General features: G+C 37.5%; 1 protein-coding gene across 1 annotated transcript; it reads left to right on the top strand.

Moving 5' to 3' along the window:
- Positions 1-1,235: 1,235 nt before the first annotated feature.
- Positions 1,236-16,796, top strand: LOC104101859 (uncharacterized). Its single transcript, XM_009609383.4, has 22 exons — positions 1,236-2,333; positions 3,297-3,412; positions 5,002-5,210; positions 6,072-6,191; positions 6,354-6,482; positions 6,565-6,690; positions 7,907-7,962; positions 8,043-8,142; positions 8,272-8,389; positions 8,578-8,787; positions 9,289-9,616; positions 10,182-10,275; positions 11,661-11,769; positions 12,323-12,594; positions 12,719-12,846; positions 13,062-13,296; positions 14,043-14,231; positions 14,379-14,665; positions 14,739-14,922; positions 15,006-15,248; positions 16,243-16,331; positions 16,433-16,796. Exons 1-22 carry the CDS (start codon positions 1,501-1,503, stop codon positions 16,578-16,580), a joined length of 4,323 nt encoding a protein of 1,440 aa, XP_009607678.1. The 5' UTR covers positions 1,236-1,500; the 3' UTR covers positions 16,581-16,796.

Raw genomic sequence — 16,796 nt, 5'->3', positions numbered from 1 at the left:
AAGGAGTCGTTTTTCTATTTTCACAAACAAGACTGATGCACCTCATAGCAATACACCGGCCAATGGATCCTTTATCGAGTAGATCTTGTGCTCATTTAATTCTTTTAATTTTGCTGGAGTCATTCAATATGGAGGGATAAATATAGGTTGAGTACCCAATAGCACTTTTATCCCAAAATCAATTACTTTATCTGGTGGAACACTCGAAAGGTTATCCACAAAGACCTTCAGAAACTCATTCACAACTGGCACTTATTCAAGGGTCTGTGGCTCAACTTTTTTATTAATAACTCTAGCCAAATATGCTAAGACACCCCTTGTAGAATAACCTCCTCTCCTTAAGGCAGAAAACAAACTTTCTCACAAGCATAACAAGAGTACCTTTAATAGTCGCTTCATTCAGAAACTCGAACTTGACAACCTTAGAGTAATTAACTACTTGACTGGTTGAATTGCTTGTAATGGGTTTCTTATCAAAATTTCTGCGAAGCATTTCAGATACAAAATGTTCATTATATATAGGCTGTGTGTGACTGTCGACGTTAGCTTCTTCATCCTTTTCTTTTTAAAACTCATTTTCTTTTTTTCAGTTTGACATAGTTATTCTTTCCTCGTACTAAGTGATTGGATTATTAGAAAATGCAATTAGAGATATATTAGTGTAATTGCTTTTTCTAAACTTGTTTGTTGCGTTGAAGACTGCATAGATCATAATGCATTCTTTCACCTTGGTTTGCTTCTTTTTTTTTTTTTTTTATAATTTAAAATTATACTAATAATATAATAATATAATAAAAGATCTTTTTCTATTTTATTTTACTTTTATTGTCCACCAGTTAAGCCTCTAATTAGAAAAATGAGTAGACTTAAATATTGCTTTTTTTAGCTTATGCTTTAAAATAATTAAGTAGGACAATGAATACACTTATCAAGAAATAAACTAAACTCAGGCGAGTAATATTGGCTACGTGATTCTAAGTGGTAAAATTTATCCGACATGCTCACTTGTATTCTTGTAAAAACTGAAAAACAGTGAGGACGTGACATAAACTAAAATAAATTGGCAATAATCGAAACCGAACAAACTAACTAAACCGTGTAAGCTCTAATACATAAGGATATTGATAAATCAACAATATAAAATACATAATTTGTCTTGAAAGTAAGCATGTTTTGTTTTTATATAAGGTGAAGTTGGCCAATGAGGTGTTGACAAAAGCTCTTTCATGGAAATAGGAAATTTCTTTGAAAGAGAAACAAAATGGAAAACGCAGCAGGTGTCAGCCTGTCTTTTTCAGTTTTTCTCTCTCCCCCGAACTCCTCGCCTTCCCTTTTCTCTCCCTTCCACCTCTTCTCTTCTTCTTCTTGTTCCCCTGCATTCCCATTTCAATACTTTCAATCAAATTCTGCTTCCATATTTCACTGCAATATTCAATTACTGTTTCAAATTTCTTTTCCCAATTCTTGCTCTATTTCTCTTATATCTGATGAGTTTTTCTCATGGCCGTTCCATTAATTCACCTTTTCATCTTCCACGTTTTCGTTTACGTTAATTTTCATACCCTTTGCTTCGTTTCAGCATCACTTTCTGATTTCTCAATTCTCGATTACAACAACAATTTCGATTCCGATCCATTGAACGGCGACTACGCACCTCCATCGCCACCGCCTCCCTCTCCACCACCCCACCCGCCCTCTCTCACGTGTGACGAACTACGCGGTATCGGGTCACTAAACACAACGTGCGAGCTGAATTACAACGTGAATTTCACGCGTGACGTGTACATTGAAGGAACCGGGAACTTATTCATTCTTCAAGGCGTCGTCTTCAGTTGCCCGGTTCCCGGTTGCTCCGTTACGATTAACATAACAGGTCATTTGAAGCTTAACGGTAACGCAAGAATTATTGGCGGGTCGGTTTATATAGTGGCAGGAAATGCGAGTTTAATTAGCCGGTCGGTTATAAACGTTACCGGGTTAGCTGGTGACCCGCCAGAGCAATCAAGTGGGACACCTAAGGATTATCAGGGTGGTGGTGGTGGTCATGGGGGTAGAGGGGCGAGTTGTGTAATGGATAATAAGAAGCTTCCAGAAGATGTATGGGGAGGAGATACGTATTCTTGGAAGTCATTGGAACAACCTTTTAGCTATGGAAGTAAAGGGCAGAGTACTAATAAGGACGATGATTATGGAGGGAATGGGGGTGGGAAGATATGGTTGGAGGTGATGGATGTTTTGGATGCATGGGGAACTCTTTTGGCTGATGGTGGGGATGGTGGAATCAAAGGAGGTGGTGGTTCTGGTGGCAGTATTTACATCAAGTCCAAGAAAATGTAACGTAATACTAACTTCTCTTTTTTTTTTTTTTTTGACTTACATACACTGACGTTATAAAAATGTATTTAGTTTTTTAAATAGCCTGATAGTGTAAATATTGTCTTTACTTGCATGCACCTTATAGACCACTAAGTTTGTCTGAAGAAGGTATACCTGTTTTCTCCAACATAAATGTTGTCCCTGTGTCCTTCCTTTGACACATGATTCTAGCTGTAGACTCTAGTAATAGAGACTTTCATCACCAACTGCTAGGTTGGAGGTTGAGTTGCGAGAGAGGGAGTTGTAAACTGAAGGTTCAATTACATTAGTAGGATTATAAACCGAAACGTCTCTCGTTGAGTTTCAACTTAAGGGGGTCATACTTCCCTTCACCTAAATTGGAGCTTAAATCAGAGTTCTTCTCAGAAGATGTGGAAGGCTACCTTTTGGACAAACTTGACTTCGGGATATTGTGACATACACAAGGGTTTATAAAGATTTTAAGCTACTTCACCGATTCTCTTAAGGTATTGGAATAATTTGACATAACATAAAGTTGCAAAATCCTGAGTTTGACTATTATGCCACCCATCAACAAAATATTTTCGCATGTTTGGCCCAAGAAAAGATTTAGTAAGACTCGAATAAATAACCAATCTCTAACAATTTAAGCTTTAGATGAGGCGGTTCGCAAGAATTTAACAAAAGAAAACTCATCATCAAGTGATTACATGGGTACTTCTTTTTTATTATACTCTTAGAAATCACACTATAGTGTCCATTGTAAGCTTTTCTACTTTTAGTCAATCTTTACAGTGAATTCCTGATTAAAATTCTAGTGCAGAATTCATTCTTTTATGATGAGGTCTTCCTATATGCTACATTTCGGTACTGGTTAGGTCATGCAATATCTGATGAGTGATGACATATCTTTATAAGGTAGAATCATTTATTCAAAGCTGATGTTTCTTTCTGAGCAGGACAGGAGGCGGCAAAATAAGTGCTTCTGGCGGCAATGGATTTGCTGGAGGAGGTGGTGGAAGAGTTTCTGTTGAAATCTTTAGCAGGCATGATGACTCCGTGTTCTTGGTTCATGGTATGACCAATAACAGAGAAAATTATTACTTCTCTTTTGCTTCCTAAGAGTTTATGAGGATTTTTCTGTGTTTGAGCACCATCTTCGATTTGAGAATAGGGGTTTTAGAGCATTATAATATTGTGAATCGTCAACTGAGTATAGGGTTCTAGAGAACTAGTAATATTTTGCTAGCTTCAACTTGTTTGTCAAATCAATTATGCAGAGAGATGCAGAACTCATGCATATCTCCTATTGGACCAATTATGAATGTGAAGGAAAGACTACATAAATCGAGATTTTAAGTCTTTGCTAAATGGAATGTAGAAGCAAATTGCCCACCCATTTTTGATGGTAAGGATTTTCAACTCGTTTTAAGTCTTTGCTAAATGGAATGTAGAAGCAAATTTCCTACCCATGTTGGATGGTGAGGGTTTCCAATAATAGAAACGCAATCTCAGCGCCACACTCTATCTGCTCTTCTGCCATACTAAGCTATAGAGATTTCCAGTCGCTGTAGGCCAGTCCAGTGTTTAACAGTTGATGCAGTTAGAAAGTTATCTGCAAATTGTTTTGAAGAGTCCACAGAATAGCTCTTCCGGATGTGTTATTTACTAGGTTAAGTGTGTTTCAAAAGCTACACTTGAATCATTAATCTTTAATCATTTGTTATTATTTTTCCAACGTTGGCACGACCAGATCAGGGAAGTTCCATTAATAAGCATTTTCGGATCTTCCATCTATGTACCTCCTTCCCTGCCAATTTCGGGACTACGTGAGGGCCTGTTTCTGTTCTTCTCTTATTCTTGTTTCTCTTTTCCCCCCACGATGTAGATTAGAGTTTTTATTTTGTATGACTTAAGTGTTCTATTGTGCTGACAAGTATCTTCTACTTCCTCTTCTTAAAGAATTAGCTGATGAAATGACCTTATGGCATGTTTCATATCACAAGTTTGTTACTTCATTAACAGTTACTGTTTTTTCTATAATAGTCAACATTCATGCCAATCCACTTCACTTTCTACGTGGTCTTTTTTTTCTTCTTTTTTCTATGAAATTATTCTAAGATGTTTTTTTAAAAACCATCTCTGAATTATATTACGCGCAATAGTTGGTCTTTCAAGGGGTAAAACGTGGACTATCATTACCGTGTGACCAAGTAAAAATAGAAAATGTGAGCATTTCAGAACAATTGCCTTCCCAAGAGGTATATCTTGCAAATGTAATTCTGTCAATCTTGCTCTGCTCATAGGGAAGATCTTGAAATATCTTCTTTTCCTTTCCATGTCTCCCAACACTTAATGAGAAAACAACAATTCTCTCTGTTTGTTATACATCAATCAGGACCTTCTCCATTTGTACACAACTAGTCACTTGAATACTCGAAATTCACCAAAGTTCTGTATTTGGTGAAGAATAGTAGAGACATGCATTGCACCATTGATAAAGTTGACAACTTCATCAGGACCCTGCTCGACTTAAAATGATAATTTATATTGTATGTCACATTTGGAATTTTTGGACCATGGAATCTTTGTTTCCCTATCTGTAATTGATTATGTGGTATTGTGGGTAGAGTGTCAGTGCCTTTCTTTTTTATTGTTTGACAGGGGGAAGAAGTTTTGGCTGTCCCACAAATGCAGGTGCTGCGGGGACATTCTATGATGCTGTTCCTCGAAGACTCGTTGTTAACAATCACAACTTGTCAACAGATACTGATACACTTCTCTTTGAGTTTCCTAATCACCCTCTCTGGACAAACGTTTATATTCAAGATCATGCACGGGCTACTGTTCCTCTACTTTGGAGTCGTGTGCAGGTCAATCATATCCTTTTGTCTTGTGAATCAGTGCTTCTAACTACAATATAATCGGATGTCTTTCCTCTATGTCAGAACGAATTTGGGATTTGCCAGATGTTGAGGCAGTTGATTGACTGTCCATTGATTTTTTCTTCATTGAAAACTTTGCTCGAGTAACTTGGGCATGTTGGGATGTCGTTTTAGTAGCAAATCCCTAAGGAAGCAATGTATGTGTAAAAATCAATTGAAGAAAATGTTGGCTCTAAATGGAACTTTTAAATAGATAAAACCAAATAAAGAAAACCCACTGATAGAAGGGGAGCCTTGGAGCAACGGTAAAGTTGTCTCCGTATGATCTATAAGTTGTGGGTTTGAGCCATGGAATCAGCCATTGATGCTTGCATCAGGGTAGGCTGCCTACATCACACCCCTTGGGGTGCGGCCCTTCTCCGGACCCTGCATAAACGCGGGATGCTTCGTGCACCGGGCTGCCCTTTATTTTCAATAAAGAAAACCCAAAAGTGGGTTCATTTTTTCAGCAGCAGTTTTTTAAAACCCCTCCCAATTTGTGTAGAATTGATATGAATATCCAGTAGTAGAATAAAAATCACACTAGTGTTGCCACTTCTCCCTCCTCCTTGCATGTTTCTATAGTACTCCCTTTTGTCCTTGTTGCTGCTTTTTCCATTTTATACCTTTCTGGTTCGTTAGGCACGTATCACAGTCTAGGATCAGAAACCTAAGTTCATAAAGTGAAAATTGTGTCTGCTATCTTGGTTTGGCTTCCCTCCACCTTCATACATATAGATTTAAGTGTTAATCATAGTTGGTTGTGCTCTAAGTTGATATTCGGAAATTAATTTGCTATTTGTCGTTTAGGTTCGAGGACAACTTAGTTTATCGCATGGTGCCATTTTGTCCTTTGGGCTTGTACATTATGCCTTATCGGAGTTTGAATTATTGGCGGAAGAGCTCTTGATGAGTGACTCAGTATTTAAGGCAAGTATGTTCTCTAGTGTTCGACCCTCCTCTTTCTATTCCAGCAAAAAAGGAGGCACACTCCCAAAATTTTCTTTTTAATTGCTCTTTTTCTTTTCAATATACTTCTAGAATTCCTCATTTGTTGGGTGTTATATTTAATAAATTCTTACGAATTTCTAGATCTATGGGTCTTTGCGAATGTCTGTCAAAATCCACTTAATGTTGAACTCAAAGATGCTTATAGATGGTGATGGCGATGCAATTGTTGCAACATCTTTACTTGAAGTGAGCAATTTAGTGGTGCTAAAGGTAACTCATTCTTTTACCTTGCTGCAATGGTTTTGGTTATATTTTCGTCGTTCATTACCCATCAAAACATATTGGTTTTTAGGGATCCTCTGTGATACAATCGAATGCGAATTTGGGAGTTCATGGACAAGGTTCACTGAACCTGACTGGACCTGGAGATCTTATTGAAGCACAGCATTTGGTTTTGTCCCTGTTCTACAGCATAAATGTAAGGCTCTTTTTCTACTTAATACTTGCACTTTTTAAGCTCAACATCTGCTTTTGTCTTGTTCTGACAAATACAAGTTCATACTATCCTCATGTAAATCTTGTGGCTGGTTTTGTCAATCAGATCTTGGTATTATACTTTCTCTCAAACTAGCTGATCAGGATATTTAGCAAATTATAAAATGTTTTTAACATTTAATGATTTCTGAAACTATTAGTACTGTACTATGTAAGAACAATATCTATAATGTTCTATGTGTGGATTGGAGCATGAATAAAAGCTGGATTCTGCATCTTGAGTTGTCGCCTCAGAAATTTTTCTGTTTCGATGATAAAAGTAACAGGTCTACTTATGTGAGATTCACAAGCATAGGAAGCCCCTAACCCTAATAAAGGAGGAGGGCTGCAGAAGATTATGGTCGTAAAAATGGTGCAACTATGATGAATAATTGATGCAGAAAATTTATATAGCCGGCTCTAATTAATTTGGGATTGAGGAATAGTTGATTGATTGATTCACTGATGATAAAGAAGCATTTTTTAATTGGAAACTTGATAATAAAAGAAACATATGTAAAAAAGATCATTCTGTGATTAAAAATAGATGGGAGGGTGGTTACAGAAGAATAATATCTTTAGTACCTGTGCATATCTATAGCTAAGAAATTTTTAAATATATGAATACCTATATTACAGAGAATCCAAAATTAATCTGTAGCAAACTAATCTTAGAATCTTACCAATATTCAAATTTTATGAGGTTTGAGTTGAAGCAGCAGCATAGGCATCATTTTATTTTTTCTCTATCTGGAATATAAATATCAATATTTTTTGATAAGATAGGGTTTTGATATGTATGAGTAGGAATATAATACCTGTTAAGGCTAAAACATGATATTCTTTCATGTGGTTGGACGAGGCGCAAAACCTTTGTGGGGATTGTGTCTTATGGTTCATCAGACACTCACTTCGTACTTTGTTTGGCTTGATCTTCTAATTTCAAACATCGTTTAAAGGGCTTATGTCTTTACAAGGCGTATGAACTCAGGTTTTTAAATTTGTATGGTAGTTTGTAATTCCCTGCCTTAATCTTTCGTCTTCGGGTCTTGATGCTAATTTTGAAGATTTTTCTTTACTTATGAAACTTGAACTTAATACATTATAGGCAACGATCTCTGAGCATGCTAATGGCAGTATTTTGCTGTTTCTATGTGAAGGTTGGACCTGGGTCTGTTTTGCGCGGTCCCCTTCAAAATGCAGGTGTTAATCACACGTAAGGCACGACTATCTACAGCTAGTTCTTTTTGCTGGATTTGCTGATCTTTTTTAGAAAGATATTATTGCCAATGGCAGGAAACCAAGACTTTTTTGTGGAAGTGCAGATTGCCCAATCGAATTGATATATCCCCCCGAAGACTGCAATGTGAATGCCTCACTATCTTTTACTCTTCAGGTATTTGTGCTAATCACATCCATCACTCAAGGGTGATCTCTTCCATCTTTATTCCTATAATTGTTTCAGTAGGTTGTGTGTTCGAGTTTGCTCTGTATTCTAGATGATTTGAACAAAAAAATCATTTAGGTATGCCGCGTTGAAGATGTTTTTGTCGAGGGCGTCTTAGAAGGGTCTGTTGTTCATTTCCATTTGGTTAGAACAGTTACTGTAAAACCTACCGGGTCAATAAGTGCCTCTGGGCTAGGTATGCTTTTTCCTTTTCCTTCCGTTCATGCTTGTTATCTTTGCCCTTCTTGTAAGCTTTCATATTGCTTTTGAAAAAGAAAATATTTTGGTATGTAACTGGAACTTATAAAAACACAATTTTCTCTCAGTTACCTTTCTATTCTTGTAGTCCATATCCAGAGCTAAATGAAGCTTTTTTATACAAAGGTTGCACTGGAGGGTTGGGCAGTGGTGTGCTCTTACCTAACGGCCTAAGCAGTGGTGCCGGACATGGTGGAAGGGGTGGTGATGCATATTATAACGGCAGCTATATAAGTGGTGGTATTTCGTATGGTGACACAGGTTTGCCTTGTGAACTTGGTAGCGGAAGTGGTAACCATAGTTTCTCTAGTTCAACTTCTGGTGGTGGCATAATTGGTGAGCGTTTAGAATTATCACATTAATCTCTTTGTTTGTTTACTTAAGTTATCCTTCGGTTTTTATGCTTAGACCACCCAAACCAACCTGCAGAAAAAGATCTCAAATGTAAATCCATTGGGCCAAAGTATCTTATGCTATTTGAGCTATCTCCGATATATAAAAAAAAAAGTCACTCACATAGAACATATGTTCTTTTATACATGGTGACAGATTACACATTTTACCATCCTGGATCTTCATGTTTTATTCAAATTTTTACATTGAAGGGAAGCTTATACATACACAAATCTTGCAGTTGAGCAATGGTCAAATTTCAAATCTTTCATACTTTGAAATAGTCTTGCTTATTTGCTGTGAAATGTGGATTCATCTGTACTACAACGCAGTGCTCATAATTCTCATCACTTTTTCTTGATAATCCTTGCATAATGAGCATTGCCTCCTTCGAAACTTGCTTTGAGTAGAGAGTAATTGTTTGTGATATCTCTCCTGAAACAGTAATGGGTTCATTGGAGCATTCATTGTCAAGGTTGTCTGTCTATGGTTCAATACAAGCCGATGGAGAAAGCTTTGGCAAGTACAGTAAAGAGGAAGATAGCAGGGTTCTTTCAAACATAGGTCCTGGCGGTGGATCTGGTGGAACAATTCTTCTTTTTGTTCAGTCTTTGGCCCTTGGTGATTCTTCTAGTATATCAACTATTGGAGGGCATGGTAGTCCTAATGGCGGTGGTGGCGGTGGTGGAAGGATTCACTTTCATTGGTCGGGCATTTCTATTGGAGATGAATACCTGCCTATAACAAGTGTAAAAGGGACCATCAATGTTGGGTTCGTATCTAATCTAGTGTACATATTCATTGAGTAGCTATAATTTACTTGCTGGGTAAGTTAGTTTTGTGAAATATTAAGTAATAAAGAGAAGTTCTGTAGTATCTAATATTGTGTAGTTTCTTTGGACCCATAACCTTGATTCTATTAGGCTGTGACCTAGGCACTTGAAGGATAAAAGTGATGATATATACAAAGTTGAATTGTTTCTACCAACCTGTGAGTAAGGTATTCATCATAGGGCTGCGAGTATTGCATGTGAGAGGATGCCTATAGCTAGTCTGAATTTTACACTGTTTCTCTACTTTGTCTGAAGCACATTTCTATAGGTCCATCCAAGAAAACTGCCATTTCATTTGCATTATCTATATTGATCCAGATAATGTGCATCCTAACAGGGTAAGACTGCTTTTCTCAACTGTAAATGGGAGGAGTTTCAATCATGTTGGCTCTGAATTAAAGAACGGACCTGAGATCTAGCTCCTATACCATTAACCTTTTGTCGTCTATTTACTTTGAATCCTTATTGGATATCGTTGTTCATTCTCTGATAATGGAACTGCAGGGGGGGAATTGGTAGAGGTCTGGGACGAGATGGAGAAAACGGAACTCTTAGTGGCAAACCTTGCCCAAAGGGACTTTATGGGATATTCTGTCAGGTAACATGCAATTTCTACTTATGGTTGAAATTACTTGTTTTGGGGCCTGAAGAATTCGTAGCTTTTGTCTCCTATGGATCAGCAAGGCTATAGACAACCATATATGCTTTGACATTGCATTTTGTAGACCAAAATGACTTATGCGTGTGTTTTATCTCTTTTTTTATTTTTTTTGTGTTTTATCAACTTCTAAGTCTGTCGAGCATTAAGGTTGTAGGTTAGGAGGTAGTTGAGTTCATTTAGTCTACCAGTGTGAGGCTAGGCTGATAGGATTTAGTCTTAGACTGCTAGTGGCCAGTGTTGTGTTTTCACTACTCTTCCTTTATTTATTGGTTATTATTTCTGCTTTCCATTTATTCACTGGTTCTTGAGATATCGTGATTATTTACATGTTTTTATTGATGGTACTGATATATTGTCTCTTTTCGTCTTTTCGTCTTCTTGAGCCGAGGGTCTTTCGGAAACAGCATCTCTACTCCATCGGGGTAGAGGTAAGGTCTGCGTACACACTACCCTCCCCAGACCCCACTTGGGGGACTATACTGGGTCGTTGTTGTTAGGTCTAAAAGCTTTTCTGATTCATACTTTAACCTCTTCTATATTTGTTGTTACTGATCTATTGTCTCTTTTCCTCTTCTTGAGCCGAGGGTCTATCGGAAACAACCTCTCTACTCCCTCGGGGTAGAGATAAGGTCTGCGTACACACTACCTTCCCCAGACCCTACTTGTGGAATTTTACTGGGTTGTTGCTGTTTTTGTTGTACTTTAACCTCTTCTATATCTTTAGAAACCTTACCTCAGAGTTAATTTTATTGCGATCTTATCTGTCAGTTAGCCAATGAAACATATCATGCATATTAACCCTACTTGCATGTTGGCTCAGCTTGTTTCGTGTCAAAAGGTTTGATCAGGCTTACATTGTTTTTACTTCTCAATGCATTCTCTCTCTCTACTCCCTCGGGGTAGGGGTAAGGTCTGCGTACACACTACCCTCCCCAGACCCCACTTGTGGAATTTTACTGGGTTGTTGCTGTTTTTGTTGTACTTTAACCTCTTCTATATCTTTAGAAACCTCACCTCAGAGTTAATTTTATTGCGATCTTATCTGTCAGTTAGCCAATGAAACATATCATGCATATTAACCCTACTTGCATGTTGGCTCAGCTTGTTTCGCGTCAAAAGGTTTGATCAGGCTTACATTGTTTTTACTTCTCAATGCATTCTCTCTCTCTCTCTCTCTCTCTCTCGGGTTTAACGTAGACTCTTGTCAGCTCATTCAATGTGTGCTGTCCGTGATTTTGGACCATCTTCTAATCTGTATCCTTAAGAACATGAAATCTATGTTAAACCTATCTGTGTTTAACTATGTAGATGAAATAATGCAGGAATGCCCTATTGGTACTTATAAGAATGTAAGTGGATCTGATAGATCCCTCTGTGTTAAATGCCCATCTCATGAGCTTCCTCATCGGGCTTTATATATTGCTATACGAGGTATGTTCAGTCTTTATTATGGTTACGTGGTGATTTAATTTCCTGCAATTTTTGCCAACTTATTTTGGTTTTCATTGTTCAATCATATTCACATTTTTCTTACTGGTAAATTCTCTTGGGAATCCAACTGATTCAGAATTAAGGCTTTCTTGATTGTTAGGAAATGTATATGTTGGTAATTGAATTGGTAAAATATGATTGTTCTAATTGAATGATTGACCCCAAAATAGCATATCCTAATTATAAGAAAGTCTATAGACGTTACAATTGCAAATTTGCACCCCGCAAATTTCTATTTGTTCGAGTATGTAAATAAATTGCGAAATGATCCAAGTAATAAATGCCAAGTTTCTTTTGGGTCCCAATTCCAGTATGACCCCCACACTTCATTAGCCCATACTGCTCCGGAATGGATTCCTATGATTAAAAAAAGTAAATCCTAAACTCATAACCCGATAGCTCCATTAAGCGTTACTTTAGAATATTATTTGTAAGAACTTTAATTGTTCTATTTTTATTATCTGAACTTTTTGATGGCGCTTTAACGCTGCAGGTGGTGTCACTGATACTCCATGTCCGTACAAGTGCATTTCTGATAGATATCACATGCCACGCTGTTATACAGCACTCGAAGAGTTGATTTACACCTTTGGTGGACCATGGTTATTTGGTTGTCTTCTTTTCAGTCTCCTCATCCTTCTAGCTCTTGTTCTTAGTGTGGCTCGGATAAAATTTGTTAGTGCCGATGAATTGCCTGGTCCAGTGGCAGCACGCCGAGGATCTCCAATTGATCGTTCATTCCCATTTCTAGAGTCATTAAATGAGGTCCTCCTATCCACCTATATTTCTATCGTTTCTTTTTTCAGCTACCATTCAACCAAGATTTACGCTTGGAATATTAGAAATTTCCTCTTGATGGGTAGTCTGATTTTAATGTGTGTTACTTTAGGTGCTGGAGACAAGTAGAACTGAAGAATCGGAAACACACGTGCATAGAATGTACCTTTTGGGGAATAACACTTTTAGTGAACCTTGGCATCTCCCTCATTCTCCTCCTAAAGCAGTAATAGAAATAGTGTATGTTTTCTCTCTTCTTCTATTAGACTAAAGTTTTGCTTATGCATTTCATGCAGGAACACTCAAATTGGTTCCTCGTTAATATTAGTTGTTTAAGAACCTATTTGCAGGCACTGTTATATGTTAATGTCTGTGTTTGTAGTTTCTTTTCATCCAAATGTTTTTGAGAATTTTGTAACATTCAATGACAGTATCAAATTGTTAAACATATTCAGATATGAAGATGCATTTAACAGATTTGTGGATGAGATAAATGATTTGGCCTCATATCAGTGGTGGGAAGGGTCAGTTTATGGCATACTTTGCACTTTTGCATACCCAGTTGCATGGTCATGGCTGCAGTGGCGCCGGAAGAAGAAAATACAGCGTCTGCGTGAATTTGTTCGTTCTGAATATGATCACGCGTGCTTGCGTTCTTGCCGCTCACGTGCACTCTATGAAGGGCTCAAGGTCTATTTCATTACCTTTCACCACATTATCATCCTCTCAAAAAATGTACAAGCTTGTCGAATAATCTGGTATTCAGTTAGAAAATGCCATTAAATGGATGTAGTAAGAGAGTTCTGAAATGCCAGTTGGTTTAGAACCTAGCCGGATAATCGAAATGGGATCAGTTGGCCTGAACCCTACTTCTCTTTATCCCTTGATATATGTTGCATGTACAAATGTCTGACCAACAAGAAAATATGTTTTTGTGTTAATAAACTTTTAAGGAAATTCATGTAGCCGACTCCAGCTTGCTTGGGGTTGAGGCTTAGTTGTTGTTGTTTAAGGAAATGCTATTCTATATTGCGTAACTACACGTCTACTACCATGTAATGAGACACAGCCTTATCTGTATCTAGCTTGGTAATTGATGGTTTTGCTTCTGGATAGCTGCATTTGAATGATTGAATGATGGAAATGAAAGTCAGTAAGTTGAGTTTCTGGATGTGATTTATTTTCATCTGAACTCCACCAACCATTAGAGATATGCTTGTGGCATGTATTAGCTTGTCTATGAAGCACAAGCACATAGTTGCAATTTTGGAGTTGTAAAGATTGCCTCCGACTTACAAGTAGTTACAGCACTTAGGATTTAGTTTGGTGCTGTTGGTTCGACTTGATATTAGGTGCTACTTTTTTATGTCAGTTTTTGCTTCATTCTTGTGGATTCTTACCGCCATCGATGTTGATCATCATCAATTCTAGTGTAGGTAGCTGCAACTTCAGATCTGATGCTCGCATATGTGGACTTTTACCTTGGGGGAGATGAGAAAAGAGATGACCTTCCTCCTCGTCTCCATCAGAGATTACCAATGTCTATACTTTTTGGAGGAGATGGATCATACATGGCTCCTTTCTCTCTTCAAAGTGATAATATTCTGACCAGCCTCATGAGTCAGGTTTCTATTTATTGCTAAGTAGATGACTGCCCGTTCAGGATTTTGTGCGGATTAAGTCATTTCTTTTAGCAATTCCGTTTCCCCTTCCCTTTCGTTAGAAGAATTTGTTAGATATTTTATTCTTCTTCTCTTTATTTTCCATTGCAGTCAGTGCCACCTACAATCTGGTATAGATTAGTCGCCGGTCTAAATGCTCAACTTCGTTTAGTTCGCCGTGGACATCTGAGGGCCAATTTTCATCCAGTTATTAGCTGGCTTGAGACTCATGCTAATCCCTCTTTACATGCCCATGGCTTACGAGTTTATCTTGCTCGCTTTCAACCTTCATCCAGTGGTTATGACCAGTTTGGACTGCTTGTATGCACCGTTGAAAATGAACCAGTGATGCCATCGGAAGGCCAGAACAGATCTTTATTGCTCGAGAAGCACCCACGGTAATGATTCGCATGTTGCTTTATTTTTTTGCTTCGATCTATTCTAGAGTTCATTCTCTTTCTTTGGATGCAGTACGCCTGCTAATCGTTGGAGAAAGGCATTTGATCTTGTTAGAGTCAATGAACATGTGGCGATGCAGAAAAGATTACCTGGAGAAATTTTAAATGACAAGAACCTACAGGCTCTTAAAGACCAATTGACTTTATGCTATCCTTTCTATTATATAATTCGTAACACAAGACCAGTTGGTCATCAGGTATGTTTGATCTCAGCTGCTCTTCTTTGTTGATCTGTCAGCCTTACAAATTGCTCACAGATGCATGTTCTATATTCTTGCAGGATGTTATTGGTTTGGTCATCTCAATACTCCTATTAGGAGATTTTAGTCTAGTCTTGCTCACCTTGCTACAGCTGTATTCAATCTCAATGCTAGATGTGTTTTTCTTTTTGTCTATTCTTCCCCTTGGTATACTTCTTCCATTTCCAGCTGGAATAAATGCTTTATTTAGTCATGGACCTACGCGTTCAGCAGTTCCTGCCCGTGTCTATGCTATGTGGAATATCATTTCAACAATTAATGTTGTAAGTAGCCGCGGACCTTATGCACGCCTTTTTACTTTTTACCTCTGTGTCACCACTTAAGATGACAAAATGCTCCTTGTTCTTAAGCTTCCATACATCGTGTTCCTTACCTTTTTTTTTCTCTTTTGCCTAGATTACCTCGATAAATAATTGATATTCCATGCTACAGCCATGCCTTCATTTGATTGGTATTTGTGCAGACATTGTTATTTGCTTAGAATAGAAAAGCAATGTGTTTTAACAGTTTCTGATTCCAACATTAATTCCCCACCCTTTTCTCCTTTTCTTAGCTACAGATTTTTCTTCCAAATGAATAGCAAAGTAAATGAAGAATTTCTTACATCAAAAGTCCAGTTTTAAAGTATGAACCCTATGATTGCTGAAGTTCCGAATCCCATGAAGTCAAGTGGATTTCGATTTTATCCATTTTAAGAGTTCAAGGAGCATCATTAATTCCCCACCCTTTTCTCCTTTTCTTAGCTACAGATTTTTCTTCCAAATGAATAGCAAAGTAAATGAAGAATTTCTTACATCAAAAGTCCAGTTTCTGATTCCAACATTAATTCCCCACCCTTTTCTCCTTTTCTTAGCTACAGATTTTTCTTCCAAATGAATAGCAAAGTAAATGAAGAATTTCTTACATCAAAAGTCCAGTTTTAAAGTATGAACCCTATGATTGCTGAAGTTCCGAATCCCATGAAGTCAAGTGGATTTCGATTTTATCCATTTTAAGAGTTCAAGGAGCATCCATATCACGAATAATTAACAATATAATTATCTAACCTGCTGGTTATGTGAACGATATTAGTCCCTTTAATCATAGCTCTGGGTGAGTCTAATAGACATTTCATTATACTAAGAATTCTTCAAGATACACCACCTCATTGTTAATTCTATTGTATGGCTTGAACAGCTTGCTTAATAATGATAGTTTTCACTCGGTATGATACTTCATTTTCTGAGCAGTTCTTTCTTCTCGAAACATTTGCAACAGGTAGTAGCTTTCATTTGTGGATTTGTTCATTTTCATAGCCAATCCTCCACGAAAAGACACTCAAACTTTCAGTCCTGGAATTTTAGCATGTAAGGAGCTTCAAGTCATCCTGAAGCAAAATTTAATTATATATTGTGGTTGGTGTTACTAATGTTCTGGCATGGGAACGTTGTTGTGTTTGTGGGTGCAGGGACGATAGTGGTTGGTGGATGCTGCCTACTGGACTTCTCCTATTTAAAGTCTCTCAAGCAAATCTTATAAATTATCATGTAGCCAATCTTGAGATTCAAGATCGCACACTGTACAGTAATGACCCTGATGTTTTCTGGAGGTCATGAAAAAAACAAAACAAGAAAACAAGCTTTCTTTGTCATTCTTTTATTTGTTATAATATAATTTTGAATAGAGAGGTCAACTGAGTATAGGATAATACGAGGGTGTTTGAGCAAGCTGGTATGTCTTGAAGTAAGATGAAACCATGTTACTGACTCTTGTGAAGGTGTAACAAACTCCTTCAACTTCCCCTAATGCATATAAAAGTTGAATTTTATGTA

Source organism: Nicotiana tomentosiformis, chromosome 5 (assembly GCF_000390325.3).
Source record: "Nicotiana tomentosiformis chromosome 5, ASM39032v3, whole genome shotgun sequence".
Lineage (NCBI taxonomy): Eukaryota > Viridiplantae > Streptophyta > Magnoliopsida > Solanales > Solanaceae > Nicotiana > Nicotiana tomentosiformis.
This window is presented reverse-complemented; position numbering and strand designations above follow the sequence as displayed.

Excerpts from the sequence above, each read along its gene's own strand:
- LOC104101859 (XM_009609383.4), top strand. The coding sequence starts at position 1,501 with ATGGCCGTTCCATTAATTCACCTTTTCATCTTCCACGTTTTCGTTTAC. Across the intron at positions 2,334-3,296 it reads TACATCAAGTCCAAGAAAAT|GACAGGAGGCGGCAAAATAA; the intron begins GTAACGTAATAC and ends CTTTCTGAGCAG. Across the intron at positions 14,232-14,378 it reads TGACCAGCCTCATGAGTCAG|TCAGTGCCACCTACAATCTG; the intron begins GTTTCTATTTAT and ends TTTCCATTGCAG.